Here is a 16,138-nt window from a genome sequence, read left to right as displayed (position 1 = left end):
GAATTCCAATTAGTTTACCACAGGTGTGCCTACAAGGCTTCCCCCGTCAAGGCTCCCCTCCAGCCCGAAATGGGTCATGGAGCATTCTACTTTCAGAGAGTATGTTCCCTAAAGTACCACCAAATCCTCCTGAGACGTTTTCTGTTAATTTCAACAGTTTATGGACGAGCCCAGAACTATTCATTTACTGTACTCGTTCAGTCACCCAACTTCAAAACGGTATTGAGCATTTTACGACCGTGCCACACACCGTCCCCACCGCGGCCGGGCGAGAATAACAGGAGCCGGTCTAGGAAAGGGAGGCCTGTGGGAGTCAGTGGGGCGCTCTGCGGAAAGAAGCCGCAGGGCGAGTCCGGCTGCAGTTAGCCATTTCCTTTCTTTCCCCGACACTTCACAGGCTGCGGGGCGCTGGGCGGGCAGGCACCGCGGCTGGTCCTCGCGTCCGTCATCCCTTTCTCCGTATCCGCCTCGAATAACCTGCTTGACAACCCCGATTCTCTAGAGCCGAGGGCGGGAGGTGTGTGCCGGGGACGGGATCCAGCGCCATGATTAGGTCAGTCCCAGGCACATCCAGACGCTCGCTCCTAGCTGAGCCCCACATGCGTCGCGGGTTTCCGGGTGCTAGTGGGAAGCTCGGGAAACCCCAGACCCCTCCCTTTTAGGAAGGGCTCAGACGGCGTCTCCGTTTCCAAGGAAACTGGCCCTGCCATAACGTCACTTCCGCTGACCTGTCTGGACTCCAGACTGTTGAGAGGAAAAAAGGAAAACTGAGCCACAGCCACGACGGTGGACGCGAGCGTCTCCTGTCTGCGCATGCGCCCGCTCAGCGGCCTGCTTCTATTTATGTGGGGGATCCAACATGGCGGCTGCGGCGACCCTGGAGATGGCGGTGGAGACCATCAGAACATAGTGGCGGGGAAGGGGGCACGGTCCGCACTCACGGTGGCGTCGGCAGAGACGACTGAGGGCGGTGGAGGGAAGAAAAGCGACGGAAAGCAAAAGGAAGGGCGGGCAGGCAGACAACTCGGCGTAGAACCGAGCGCCGGCTCGAGCGAAGGCAGAGGGCCAGAACAGTGGGGATGGCGGAGCCACGCAGAGTAGCGTTTATTAGCCTGTCACCGGTGAGGCGGCGCGAGGCCGACTACCCGGGGGCCGAACGCGAGCCCGAATACCCTCGCGAGCCCCCCCGGCTGGAGCCGCAGCCGTACCGCGAACCGGCCCGGGTGGAGCAGCCGGCCCCGCGGGAGGCTGCCCCCCGGTCGGACGCGCAGCCCCCGCCGCGGGAGAAGCCGCTCCCCCAGCGCGAGGTCAGCCGCGCCGAGCCGCCCATGTCGCTGCAGCGGGAGCCCCCGCGGCCAGAGCCGCCGCCGCCGCCGCCGCTCCCTCAGCTGCACTTGCAGCCGCCCCCGCCACGAGAGTCGGCTTCCCGGGCCGAGCCGCAGCAGAGGCCGCCGAGGGAGACAGTGCGCCTGGAGCTAGTGCTCAAGGATCCCACCGACGAGAGCTGCGTGGAGTTCAGTTACCCGGAGCTGCTGCTGTGCGGAGAACAACGGGTACAGAAGATTCTCCCTCACCCCCCAGACCCTGGGAGCCTCAGGACGCATCCGCTTCTCCCAGTGGTTCGCACCTTCCGACGCCCGCTTTGCGCGTCTCGGGTCTCCTGGGAGGGTGGGCTGGAGGGGGCAGGGGCCGGACGGGTGGACCAGTGGTTGGTGCTGCTTTTCCCCTGCTCCCCTGGGTTGGCCAAGGCTCCCACCCGGCTCTACACCCCCCGCCCCCCGCCCCCTCGCCTCGTGCGCCCGCTCCAGATGCCACTCGGAGCGGGTTTTCCTCTGCACCTTTCGAGACCTCAGAATTTACACCTTTCTGCTCCCCGCACAGAATTTGGGGGCTCTGCAAGTTACGTGGCTGGGTTTTCCTTGTGGAGCTCCAGCAGTCGTTCCAGTAGAAAGGAAGAGAAAACCTTGGGGGACACGCCCCCCATCCGAAGCAGGGAGATAGTGTAACCCCCTCCATATCCTCCTCCTCTTCATCACTATTTGTTATGCTTGGCGCTGAGATGTGCTTGTGAGCGTGGGGTGTTTCTCTTAATTTAGAAGTGTATTTGAAAATAATCTAAAATTTTTCAGACTAAGGATTCCACTCTAGGAATGAAGAAGAAGCGGATTAGTTATTTGGTTACTTATTTTTCTCGCTCACCTTGGTATTGGTACACCTACTTAGCTTTGTTTTCTCTAGAGTTTTTTACTGTAATTGAATGGGAAGGTGTCTCCTGTTTTATTTGGCGCCTGCTATCATACTCTCTTATTTGAGTGTATACCATTAGTTTATAGGTCTAGGTTGGAGGATGTTGCAGTAGCCATTGTAATTTTTGGAGACCGATGAAACACAGCTTTGAATTTTTAGGAACTGGTTGAAAATATATAGGTATGCCTTTGGTGGAACCGGTGAACAGTGATAGGAGGGAGGTTTGTTAGTAATTGTAATTTTTATTGTAGGTTTTGGTGATCTTTAGAAGTAAACTAGAGAGGGAAATGATAGAGTAACAGTAATAAGAGAACAGTTTCCTCTGTTGTTTAGAGATTATGCTCTTAGGTTTTGCTCTAGCACAGGTCTAATGGACTCCAGAAGTCATTTGTTTCGTTTTCATTCTCAATTATCTTTGTACTTGGATGATTCTTAAGTTTAAAAATAATCATATTAAACAACGTCACTGGATTTTGTTTATTTTAAGGCCAATTAATCTTTTGATCATTATTTACAAATACTGCTGTGTGGCCAAATCACTACTAAATGTTTGCAACCACAATGAATTGTTAAGGGTAGAGATCATTTTGGCCATTTTCACAAACATTTTGTCCTTCAGACTCACTTTAGTGCCACTACTATTTATAAATGTGATGTTAGTTTTTTTCCCAAAAGCATTTTGAAAATACTAGATTGGAGCATTTTTCAAATTGTATTTGATCTAATCCAAGTGGGTTTGCAGTTTTACTCCCTAACTTTCTTTATAAATTACAGATGAAAAGCATCATCTTTGGGTAAAAGTACATTATGGTAGCCAACATTTACTGAATTCTTCCTATGTGTGTGCTAGACACAGTTCTAAGTAAGGTGTATGGCTTACGTAATTTAGTTCAGCAGTGCTCCTTGAGATTGGAACCATTATCCCTACTTCACAGATGAGGAGGCTAAGGCACAAAGTGCTTGTACGTAATTTTATTAGTACTTCTTTCTGTACCAGTACCAATTCTTAGTAAAACAAAATTTCTTAAAATTGTATAGTTTAAATTTGGAGGATCCTGCCAAAATGAACTAAAATTAGAGTTATAGTAGAAATACAGAGATTTCTGTTATCCTCTTAATGCTATGATATTCATGCCATGATTAATAATAGATATGTACCTTTTAATTATGACAAAAAAGTTAAATTTGACACCCTTTCTTGCTAATCTGATAATATCAGAACTACTAGTTTCATATAATAGGAGAAAGATAAATAATTCAGTTTCATTTTTCTGTTTATACTATCAACTTAGAGGTATTTTGGTCGAATTTTCTTGTATATTCAGCTATATATCACTTGTATTCTGAACAAAAAAAAAACCATTGTTTATACAATGCATCTTTGCAACCAAGTATTGCCAGATTTACTAATGATTACTCCCAATGAACATATTTATTACATGAGGAATTGTAGAAAATATTTCTCTAAATAAAGTTGTCATATTTCCATGAAAGGAAATCCTAGTAGTAGAAACCAACAAAAAGCTAAATGAGATCACCAGAATTGATCTGCTGAGTGGCAATTCCCAAATTTGGTTTTTCTTCCCCTCAAGGAGAGTCTAGTTATTTTTAAGGATGTTACAATATTTTCAAAATAGTCTAAACTTTGAGTTGTTGGAATTGAACAACTTGTTACAGAGTTTGAGTAGAAAGGGGAGAGAACGAGATGGTATAAAATGAAAGAAAAAAGATTCTGAATTTTGAAATAGCCATCTGTCACTGAATTAAGATTTTAGTTGATAGGTATAGGTATAAATCTGTCACATGTGAATACCACCTATATTGGGGTGCATTTAAATCACCCCCCTTCATAAATATGAGTAGTAAAACCCAGGTTAACTGAATGCAATCAGAATTTTTTGTATACTCTTATTATTATTATTTTTTAATGAGGAAAAGCACAGTTAACTAAGTATGCTGGCAAGAACAAAACCCCTTCTTGTCAGGTTGTAAGGACACAGGTTAGCTAAACTTTTAACCTTGTTCTCTCTCTAAGCTACTAAGCTCTGATATAGTTCAAGATGATGACTGGGGCACTGCCATCATCTCTATCCTCAAAGATTAATTTGTTCACCATTTCTGGCTAAAGAGAAATAGCACAGTTGAGTCTGGCAGTAATTGATATGCAAATAATTTTTGTTTGACTCGTAGTAAATCAGAGAATCAGTTAACCAGAACATCCACTTGTGAATGTGATTAATTGAGCATTTACTATAAAAAGAATAAGTGATTATAGTGTCAATGTAGTTATACTGTTCGAGAATTCTGTGCTATTCCATTGCTTGTCATACTGCATATTTTTGATAACATCTGAAGGATCTGAAGATGGTATTAATGAGTTAATATCAAAGGACAAAATTATAATGTTATTGCCTATGGGTAGTTGGCAATTTTGATATTTGCTGATTTGTAGATTATCTTTTCACATGGAAAACATAAAGCTCACTTAGAGCCTTGATTGTGGGTAGGGGTTTATTTCTTAACTGTGAGAGAAAAGTGAGTCATTTTTCTTAACTCTGTTTTTATAGACTGTAAAGAGTAAGAGATTTACTCTTGATTCCTCTATAAAGTCTATACAGAATGTTATAATGGCATTTAAGGTAATTGTTATTAAAAAATATATGTCCGTGTGTTTACACTTCACATATAAAATGGGACAGCTCAGTAATAAGACCTTGTATTTGGACTTCACAGTGACATGAAGCAACAGTTGATAATGTCAAGGCATGGTGGTTGCACACTGTCCTTTAGTCTTAAGGCTATCTCTTTTTTTTTTTTTTTTAAAGATTTTATTTATTTGACACACAGAGAGAGAAATCACAAGCAGGCAGAGAGGCAGGCAGAGAGAGAGAGAGAGGAGGAAACAGGCCCCCTGCTCAGCAGAGAGCCCGATGTGGGGCTCGATCCCAGGACCCTGAGATCATGACCTGAGCCGAAGGCAGAGGCTTTAACCCACTGAGCCACCCAGGCGCCCCTTAAGGCTATCTCTTGAACATACCTAGTATTTATTTCATTATCGGTCTCTTCCCCCTGATTTATTTATTCCTTTCATGTCATATATATTTATTCCACTGGTAACTCCGACTGGGATAAGGGATTTTGTAAATACATTACTTATTACAGTAGTTAATTTAAAACATTGATTCTAAGATTAATTTTTTTAAGCTTTAAGAATATCCCTTTAGGGGGCACCTGGGTGGCTCAGTGGGTTAGGCCGCTGCCTTCGGCTCAGGTCATGATCTCAGAGTCCTGGGATTGAGCCCCGCATCGGGCTCTCTGCTCAGCAGGGAGCCTGCTTCCTCCTCTCTGCCTGCCTCTCTGCCTGCTTGTGATCTCTCTGTCAAATAAATAAATAAATAATCTTAAAAAAAAAAAAAAAAAAGAATATCCCTTTAGGGTGACCTTGGTGGCTCAGTTGGTTGAGCAACTGCTTTCAGCTCAGGTCATGATCCTGGAGTCCCAGGAGGAGTCTTGAGTCCTGCATCGGGCTCCCTGCTCAGCAGGGGCTCTGCTTCTCCCTCTGACCTTCCCCCTCTCATGCTCATTCTCATGCTCTCTCTCTCTCTCAAATAAATAAATAAAATCTTAAAAAAAAAAAGTATCCCTTTATTCTAATATTTTAGGTCTGATGAATTGTTTTGTATTCATTCTGTTCATATTTTTCTGTCATATTTTTAGACTAATCGTATCTCAGCTTTCATATCCAGGATGAAGTGTATCAGTTCCAAAGTGTGCAGATCTTTGTCCCCTCTGCATTTTTTTCTTCAGGTTCAGCCAAACCTTTATCCAGTATTTCAGTTTTAATATTCTTTATTTTTAATTACTTGAAGATGCTACTTCATAAAAACACCTAGCCAAGATTAACTTTCTAGTCAGTTGTCCATAATTAGATACAAGTAGCATTTTTATTCATATGCAGCTCCTTGTTTTCCCTTTTTTGTATTGAAAACCTGTGTGTGTATGAAAGGTGTCTGCTAAAATAGTAAACTTGAATAAAGGTTGTGATTTACCTTTTTGTTTGTTTTAGTAAATAGATGGTAAATGTGGGATCCTAGCTGTGTGTGTGGTTTTTTAAAACCATGTATTATGATAAACTTTCATTCTCCCCTGCTAGAAGGAAGCCACGGGAATGTAATCTATTTGCAGCTTTCAGTTTTCTAGCTTTGTTTAAGAGAAGTATGTACTCCCTGAAGGAATACTGATGGACAAAAAGGAGGTGATGTAGACTGAGGTGTTGATGCTGGGCCTCAGCAGAAGGCTATAGCAGCAGCAGATACCCTCGTGGTAGCGAGGGCAGATGGTTCAGGGTTGATGTCGGTTAATAACCTGGAGAGCCTTTGAGAAGCATTTCCTGACCAAAGCAGTTATTTTGAGGGGGAAGATCTCAAACCAGAGTTATAAGTGGGATTTTCATTTTTACCTAATTTTTCTTGGGGAATTTTTGGCCTTTTTATTTTGGATGGGGTGACCATAGATCATTTTGTAGGAGGAGACAATTTGATTTGTTGAGTTATGAACCAACGAAAAACTTGAGAGTGTGTAAGAATCCATTGAAACTGCAAGTATTTTTGCTACGAACCAACATTTCTTTCTAGTTACTTTTAATGTGTCTAACTTATTTGTTTTTTTTTTTAAAGATTTTATTTATTTATTTGACAGGGAGAGATCACATGTAGGCAGAGAGGCAGGCAGAGAGAGGGGGAAGCAGGCTCCCCGCTGAGCGGAGATCCTGATGCGGGGCTCGATCCCAGGACCCTGAGATCATGACCTGAGCCGAAGGCAGAGGCTTTAACCCACTGAGCCACCCAGGCGCCCACTAACTTATTTGTTAATATTTGGAAAATTTGACTCTAATTATTAAATTTAAGGATGCATTCAACTCTGGTTAAAGTAATATTAATACTTACATTTCTTTTCCTATTTACTTTGAATCAGAAGAAGCCCATTCACACAGAAGACCCATTTAATGATGAACATCAAGAGAGGCAAGAAGTGGAAATGTTGGCTAAGAAGTTTGAAATGAAATATGTGAGTATAATATATTCTTTGTTTAGATTTTACCTTATTGACTTTTTTTTCCCCCTCTTGGTGACTGGTTGGGAAGGCTTATAATATCCATTGCCCACCTTATTTTGTTCTCATAAATTGAACCCAAATAAATGGTTAGACAAAGATTTTGATAGGTTTGTGGTGGCTATAATAGTAACCGTCATTTATTATACCCATTCTAGAGCCCAGGAAGCTTGCTTAACATATGTTATCTTCCATCCTTCCTTCCTAAAACTACATAGTAAGTAATATTGACCACATTTTACAAACGAAGAAACTGAGGCTCTGAGCTCAAGGTCACACAGTGGCAAGAACCAGGCTCCATAGCCAGGTCTGTCTACCTCTAATCCTTTGCCTTTTCTGCCATTTAGAAGGCTGCTTTAATTCCTTTGGTGTAGTATTTCTTAAGCCTTCCTGCCTCTTTTGAGTTTAAGAAAATGAACATGTATATTTCTAGCATACACATTCTGGGATCGGAATCAATCAGCAGCAGCATGAAATTTCTTTGAAAGTATCTTGTTTACCTTAAACATTCATGTACATTTTATACCCTATGCCATAAGTAGATTGATACTTGTTTTAATACAAAAGTGAATTCTAATTATTTGCTTAACATTTTTCTCACATTTTCTAGCATAATTGAGTTTATAGGAAAGCTCCCTCCCTCTCCATCTTTATCCTATGGCTTTACTCCGTGGCACTTTACTAAAATATAACTCATGAAAAGAAAGACCCCTTCTGGTTCCTGTCTGAGCATTGGGAAGTATCTCACAGAGATAGGAAGTCAGCTCACACTAGCCCTGTCATTCTTGTTATCCTCCCCATGCAACTGGGATCTTGGTTGATAGGTGTTGGCTCCTTGTGCTAATGAATCTGTTTGGGGTCGGGGAAATGTATGAGAATACTTTGGAATGTAGGTCAGGTTGTAGGCCATACTTTGCCATCTACAAATTGTTCTTTGGTAAAGTTATTTAACCTTTTGGGGCCCCAGTTTTCTTTTTTTGAAGATGTTTCAAGTCTTCTGCCTTTATATTCTGTGACTATATAAAAATTTTAGGGATGGACTGGTGAGTGTTTTGATGGAAAGAGTAGCAAAAGTTGTTACTTAAATTGTAGTGTTTAATTACAATAAAATGTTTTCAAGTTATAAATCCTAACGTACTATGGCTTTTTCTTTTTCTTTTTTTTTTTTTTAAGACTTTATTTATTTATTTGACAGAGAGAGAGAGATCACAAGTAGGCAGAGAGGCAGGCAGAGAGAGAGAGGGAAGCAGACTCCCCGCTGAGCAGAGAGCCCGATGCGGGGCTCGATCCCAGGACCCTGAGATCATGACCCGAGCTGAAGGCAGAGGCTTTAACCCACTGAGCCACCCAGGTGCCCCGCCCGGCTTTTTCTTTTTTAAGATATTTGTTTTTAAGTAATCTGTACACCCAGCGTGGGGTTTGAACTTATGAGCCCAAGACGAAGAGTCACATGTTCTATTGACTGAGCCAGCCAGGCACCCCTATAGCTTTTTTGTATAAGTTAATAAATACATTGGTTAAATTTAATGTTTTAACCAGGCAATATATTTACATGGTTGAGAACTCAAAAATTACAGAGCAAAAAATCTTTCATTCTGTTGTTCACCCACATAATCTCACTTCCTAGAGGCATGTAATGTTTGGGGGGTCCTTTTAGAAATGTTTATGTATATCTATGTATATCTCTGTGTATACATGTATTAGCTCCACCCCCATATCTCTTTACACATTACAGAAGATGCAGTTCTGCTCTTTGCTTTTTTTCTGTTACTCTAACTTGGAGATTTTTTCACATCAGTACAAAGAGAGCTTTTTTATCTCTCTCTCTCTCTCTTTAGGGCTTCATGGTATTCCATAATATGGACATACCATAGTTTATTTAACCAGTCCCCAGATGATCCAAGTTTCTAAAAATTTGCTCTTAGAAGTAGTACTACAGTAAATTACTTAGTAGCATGGCATTTCACATATTTGCAAGTTTATCTCTTGGACAGATTCCTAGAAGTGGAATTTTTAGGTCAAAAGATTTATGCGTTTATTTAGTTTGGGTATATTTTGCCAAATTACCAGTTCCTAAGTCACCAGTTTCCACTCCCTCCCACAGTGCATCAGAGTGCTTATTTTTTTATAGGTTTTAAAACTAAGGATTAGGATTGCCCTTTGCAAATGGAAAAATTCCTATCATATGATCCTATAAGTAATGTGATTCAGTATGTGATGTACTGCCTCAGAGTTAGCATTAAATTATCTTGGGGAGCCCTGGAATCATTCTTGGCATGGAAAAACCAATGTTCTGAAGAAGTTGGTTGATGTGTAAAATGGAGCTCCAAATAACTGGGATATCTCCAGGCACTGTCATTGTGCAGGGATAAGATGTTCTTCTTGTTATAATTTAAATTAATGGGCTGTAATTCTTCTGTAGATTTTTATTTTGGCTACTCTCTTATTTCCATTCTAAGCAGAGATTTTAATGTCCTATGTCATGAAGTCTTTATGCCATGAGTATTATAGGCATTAAGTATGTATATTATAACAATTAAAGGCATTATATATAACAAATGATTTGGACCTTTGTAAGAAAGCCATCCAGCTAAAAGTGACTGGGAGATGATGCTTCATCTAGCTCTAGGCTCTGGGGTGTCACAAAAGACAACTCCTAAACAACTAAGGGTTTTTTGGTGTTCTATATATTTATTTATACTTATGCATATATTATATGCATATTTATATTTTAAGTAAATAGACTTTTAAATATTGCATGTAAAATCTTGCAAAATGTTAACGCACCAATGTTACATTTCCCTTAGAAATTTTTTTTTTGGCAGTGATAAAAAGAGGATTTCATTCTTGGAGGCTTATAAAACATAAAACTAGCCACCTTTTCCTCTTGCTTTTGTTTCCTTCATATTATAATTTAGATGTCCTTGTCATTATTTCTGAAAATCACTTAAGGTTGCTTCTAAGTCATTGTTTCTTGGAACAAGAGGTGCGGTTTTTGGTTAAGTTTTGTGTATAAAAAAAGTGTTTGAGCATTTACATTGGACATACAAAGGGGCACGATAGTCGCTTTCTCTTGGAACTTTCCAAATAATTGGGAAAATGAGACATACATATGACTCACAAATGTAGTACCAAGCAGTTGTCTATGGAATTGAAAGACTCTGGGGATTTGAAAGTGTGTAGAAGGGCCAGTTGAGTCTTGACATTTGAAGGAATTTTGGAGACTTTGGTGCAGAATCGTTGAATGGATTCTTCAGTCTCCTGTGGAACCACATTTCTCTGTAATCCCTGGAATAGTTTTTCTACCCTTTGTAGGATATCCAGTAGATAAGAGGCAGCAACAATGTATTATAGTGGAAGGAGCACAGGATTATGAGTTAACATAGCTGGATTCTAATCCTGTCTTTGCTATATTAACTAGCTGGGTGACCTTAGTACAGGCTCTTGGCTTTTTTATGGTTGGTATCTGAGGGGAGAACAGTATCTGCTTAGCCAACTTTTTATTTATAGCACAGGGGTTTTGTCAACATCAGATGAAAAAATAGATTTTTAATGTCGGAAATATTTAAAGTGCTATCTAAATATGAAATACTGTTTATTTAAACATATTACTCTTGTGGAGAACTGCTTGTGTTCTATACATGTCATAAATTCTTTTTTTTTTTTTTAAGATTTTATTTATTTATTCGACTGACAGAGATCACAAGTAGGCAGAGAGGCAGGCAGAGAGAGTGAGAAGCAGGCTCCCCGCCAAGTGGAGAGACCGATGCGGGGCTCGATCCCAGGACCCTGGACTCATGACCTGAGCCGAAGGCAGAGGCTTTAACCCAGGCGCCCCTCATAAATTCTTTTTAACATAAACATGTATGGGATTTTTTTTTTTTTAACCTCTGTTAATTGCCCACCCCATTAATTTTGATCTTTTAGTTTAGTTCAGGCATTCTGTTCCAAATGGCCCTTTTTTTTAGTCCTTCAATCACTATTTACAGGTTCTTCTTAATTATTAGGGTCTTCTTAAAGACCGCAATAAATTATTTGGAATCCTTTAAGAAACTCGTTGGGCCAAAAGTGATGTGGGAGAGTTGTTTGCAAATATCTTCTCCCATTCTGTCAGTTGTCTTTTGGTTTTGTTAACTGTTTCCTTTGCTGTGCTCTCACAAAAGATCACTCATAAATAATCACTGACGATCTTTATTGACTATACTTTACTGTCTAATAGTTCCTTTAGTGTTCTCCAGTTCAGGAGTAGCAAAGTCAGATGACCCCAAGATGCTCACCAAACCACCAGTGAAGCAGGCCAGTTGAACAGTAAAGGTGGGGGATTATTTGAACTAGGAGACAGCCGCTGCTTAGTTCTAGCCTTTGTCACTCTCAGGGACCGGGCTTAGGGTTGCCAAATCTTTACATTTCTCAAAAGAAGGCTGAAATATGGATTTTCTTCTTTCTTTTCTTACTTTGAAATGTTGGCTTCTAGGGGGTCACATCCAGCTCTAAAGGTCTAGTTGGAGACATTGGTATACTTGCTTCACTATTTTTTTTCTTATTTAACTCATCAGTCCATCTGTGCTGTTCTCTTTTTCTTCTTCTTCTTTTTTTTTTTTTTAATTAATCTTTATTTATTTATTTATTTATTTTTATAAACATGTAATGTATTTTTATTCCCAGGGGTACAGGTCTGTGAATTGCCAGGTTTACACACTTCACAGCACTCACCATAGCACATACCCTCCCCATGTCCATAACCCCACCCCCCTCCCCCCAGCAACCCTCAGTTTATTTGTGAGATTAAGAGTCACTTATGGGGGGCACCTGGGTGGCTCAGTGGGTTAAAGCCTCTGCTTTCGGCTCAGGTCATGATCCCAGGGTCCTGGGATCGAGTCCCGCATCGGGCTCTCTGCTCAGCGGGGAGCCTGCTTCCTCCTCTCTCTCTGCCTGCTTCTCTGCCTACTTGCGATCTCTGTCTGTCAAATAAATAAATAAAATCTTTAAAAAAAAAAAAAAAGAGTCACTTATGGTTTGTCTCCCTCCCGATCCCATCCTCTTTCATTTATTCTTCTCCTACCTCCCTAACCCCCCACGTTGCATCTCCACTTCCTCATATCAGGGAGATCATATGATACTTGTCTTTCTCCAATTGACTTATTTCACTAAGCATGATACCTTCTAGTTCCATCCATGTCGTTGCAAATGGAAAGATTTCATTTCTTTTGATGGCTGCAGAGTATTCCATTGTGTATATATACCACATCTTCTTTATCCATTCATCTGTTGATGGACATCTAGGTTCTTTCCATAGTTTGGCTATTGTAGACATTGCTGCTATAAACATTCAGGTGCACGTGCCCCTTCCGATCACTACGTTTGTATCTTTAGGTAAATACCCAGTAGTGCAATTGCTGGGTCATAGGGTAGTTCTATTTTCACCTTTTTGAGGAACCTCCATGCTGTTTTCCAGAGTGGTTGCACCAGCTTGCATTCCCACCAACAGTGTAGGAGGGTTCCCCTTTCTCCACATCCTCGCCAGCATCTGTCATTTCTTGACTTGTTAATTGTAGCCATTCTGACTGGTGTGAGGTGGTATCTCATTGTGGTTTTGATTTGTATTTCCCTGATGCCGGGTGGATGTGGAGCACTTTTTCATGTGTCTCTTGGCCATCTGGATGTCGTCTTTGCAGAAATGTCTGTTCATGTCTTCTGTGCATTTCTTTTTTTTTTTTTTTTAAGATTTTATTCATTTATTTGACAGAGAGAGATATCACAAGTAGGTGGAGAGGCAGGCAGAGAGAGAGAGGAGGAAGCAGGCTCCTTGCTGAGCAGAGAGCCCGGTGCGGGACTCGATCCCAGGACCCCGGGATCATGACCCGAGCCGAAGGCAGAGGCCCTAACCCACTGAGCCACCCAGGCGCCCCTTCTGTGCATTTCTTGATTGGATTATTTGTTCTTTGGGTGTTGAGTTTGCTAAGTTCTTTATAGATTTTGGACACTAGCCCTTTATCTGATATGTTGTTTGCAAATATGTTCTCCCATTCTGTCAGTTGTCTTTTGGTTTTGTTAACTATTTCCTTTGCTGTGCAAAGCTTTTGATCTTGATGAAATCCCAATAGTTCACTTTTGCCCTTGCTTCTGTTGCCTTTGGCGATGTTCCTAGGAAGACGTTGCTGCGGCTGAGGTCGAAGAGGTTGTTGCCTGTGTTCTCCTCAAGGATTTTGATGGATTCCTTTCTCACATTGAGGTCCTTCATCCATTTTGAGTTTATTTTCGTGTGTGGTGTAAGGAAATGGTCCAATTTCATTTTTCTGCATGTGGCCATCCAATTTTCCCATCACCATTTCTTGAAGAGGCTGTCTTTTTTCCATTGGACATTCTTTCCTGCTTTGTCAAAGATTAGTTGACCATAGAGTTGAGGGTCTATTTCTGGGCTCTCTGTTCTGGTCCATTGATCTATGTGTCTGTTTTTGTGCCAGTACCATGCTGTCTTGATGATGACAGCTTTGTAATAGAGCTTGAAGTCCGGAATTGTGATGCCACCAACTTTGGCTTTCTTTTTCAATATTCCTTTGGCTATTCGAGGTCTTTTCTGGTTCCATATAAATTTTAGGATTATTTGTTCAATTTCTTTGAAAAAAATGGGTGGGATTTTGATAGGGATTGCATTGAATGTATAGATTGCTTTAGGTAGCATAGACATTTTCACAATATTTGTTCTTCCAATCCAGGAGCATGGAACATTTTTCCATTTCTTTGTGTCTTCCTCAATTTCTTTCATGAGTACTTTATAGTTTTCTGAGTATAGATTCTTAGCCTCTTTGGTTAGGTTTATTCCTAGGTATCTTATAGTTTTGGGTGTAATTGTAAATGGGATCGACTCCTTAATTTCTCTTTCTTCTGTCCAATAATTCTCTCCAATATACCTTCTGCTCCCCTCTCTCTTTCTTCTTCTTCTGGAATCCCAATTAGTCTAATGTTGTTTCGTCTTATGGTGTCACTTATCTCTCGAATTCTCCCCTCGTGGTCCAGTAGCTGTTTGTCCCTCTTTTGCTCAGCTTCTTTATTCTCTGTCATTTGGTCTTCTATATCAGTAATTCTTTCTTCTGCCTCATTTATCCTAGCAGTGAGAGCCTCCATTTTTGATTGCACCTCATTAATAGCTTTTTTTTATTTCAACTTGGTTAGATTTTATTTCTTTTATTTCTCCAGAAATGGCTTTTTTCTCTCCCGAGAGGGTTTCTCTAATATCTTCCATACCTTTTTCGAGCCTGGCTAGAACCTTGAGAATCGTCATTCTGAACTCTTTATCTGACATATTACCAATGGCTGTATTGATTAGGTCCCTAGCCTTCGGTACTGCCTCTTGTTCTTTTTTTTGTGGTGAGTTTTTCCGCCTTGTCATTTTGTCCAGGTAAGAGTATATGAAGGAGCAAATAAAATACTGAAAGGGTGGCAAAGACCCCAGGAAAATGCACTTTAACCAAATCAGAAGAGACCCCAAATCGTGGGAGGAAGAAAGGGGATAAAAAGAAGTTCAGGGGAAAAAAAAATTAAAAAAAGAAAACAGATAAAGAAAAAATATAAAAAACAAAAAATATATATATATATTAGATAAACTGGTTAAAAAATGTTAGAAAAGGGTAAAAGTCAAAAAAAAAAAATTAAGCAGGGGCGCCTGGGTGGCTCAGTGGGTTAAGCCACTGCCTTCGGCTCAGGTCATGATCTCAGAGTCCTGGGATCGAGCCCCACATCGGGCTCTCTGCTCAGCAGGGAGCCTACTTCCTCCTCTCTCTCTGCCTGCCTCTCTGCCTGCTTGTGATCTCTCTGTCAAATAAATAAATAAAAATCTTTAAAAAAAATTAAGCAGAAGAAAAAAAAATTTTTTTAAATTTAAATTAACCGCAAGACTAAAGAGTCATGGGGAGAAAGCCATGAGTTCCGTGCTTTGCTTTCTCCTCCACTGGAATTCTGCTGTTCTCCTTGGTAGGTGAACTTTGTCTTGGCTGGATTTCTTGTTGATCTTCTGGGGGAGGGGCCTGTTGTAGTGATTCTCAAGTGTCTTGCCCAAATCGGAATTGCACCGCCCTTACCAGGGGCCGGGCTAAGTAATCTGCTCGGGTTCGCTTTCGGGAGCTTTTGTCCCCTGAGCGCTTTCCGTAGAGTTCCAGAGGGCGGGAATGAAGATGGCGGCCTCCCGGTCTCCGGTCTGCAGGAGCCGAGAGCTCGGGGCCCCACTCCTCAGTGCGCCCTCAGAGAAAAGAGCGCAATCACTCCCATCTCCCTGCCTCCGGCCGCGCTGCGAGCTGACCGAGCCTGCGACCGGTTCAAGGTAACCCCGAGCTGAGAGCTCACTCCTCGGCTCTGTCTATGTAGCCGGCTTCCCCGTTCTAATACCTGAGAGCTCTGCGACACTCAGACACCCCCGATCCTTCTGTGACCCTGCAGGAGCTAGGGCCACGCTGGCCCTGTGTGGACTTCACCCCGGTTTAGCCTCTGGAGCTACGTCCCTCAGTGGAGCAGACTTTTAAAAGCCCCGATTTTGTGCTCCGTTGCTCCGCCGCTTGCCGGGAGCCGGCCCCTCCCCCCATGGTCTATCTTCCCGTTGCTTTGGATTCACTTTTCCACTGGTCCTACCTTTCAGAAAGTGGTCGATTTTCTGTTTCTAGAATTGCTGTTCTTCTTCTCTTTGATCTCCCGTTGGATTTGTAGGTGTTTGCAATGGATTGATAAGCTATCTAGCTGATCTCCTGCTACCTGATGTAGTCTCAGCCTGCTACTTCTCCTCCATCTT

The 16,138-nt window shown here is 41.8% G+C and overlaps 1 protein-coding gene across 5 annotated transcripts in view; it reads left to right on the top strand.

Annotated features, from left to right (window-relative positions):
* The first annotated feature begins 1,010 nt into the window (after positions 1-1,010).
* The window catches only part of LOC111151924 (ubinuclein 2), a 73,537-nt gene continuing 58,409 nt past the window's right edge, over positions 1,011-16,138 (top strand). For 4 of the 5 annotated variants that reach the window (XM_022510131.1, XM_022510133.1, XM_022510130.1 and 1 more), the window contains exons 1-2: positions 1,011-1,553; positions 7,222-7,314. In XM_022510131.1, coding sequence (XP_022365839.1) covers positions 1,080-1,553; positions 7,222-7,314 — 567 coding nt within the window. In that variant the 5' untranslated portion in view covers positions 1,011-1,079. The remainder of the gene's footprint in view (positions 1,554-7,221; positions 7,315-16,138) is intronic. The other variant, XM_022510132.1, reaches the window with a different exon arrangement.

The sequence above is a fragment of the Enhydra lutris genome, unplaced genomic scaffold (genome assembly GCF_002288905.1).
Source record: "Enhydra lutris kenyoni isolate GAN:26980312 unplaced genomic scaffold, ASM228890v2 scaffoldscaffold27, whole genome shotgun sequence".
In the NCBI taxonomy this organism is placed as follows: domain Eukaryota; kingdom Metazoa; phylum Chordata; class Mammalia; order Carnivora; family Mustelidae; genus Enhydra; species Enhydra lutris.
This window is presented reverse-complemented; position numbering and strand designations above follow the sequence as displayed.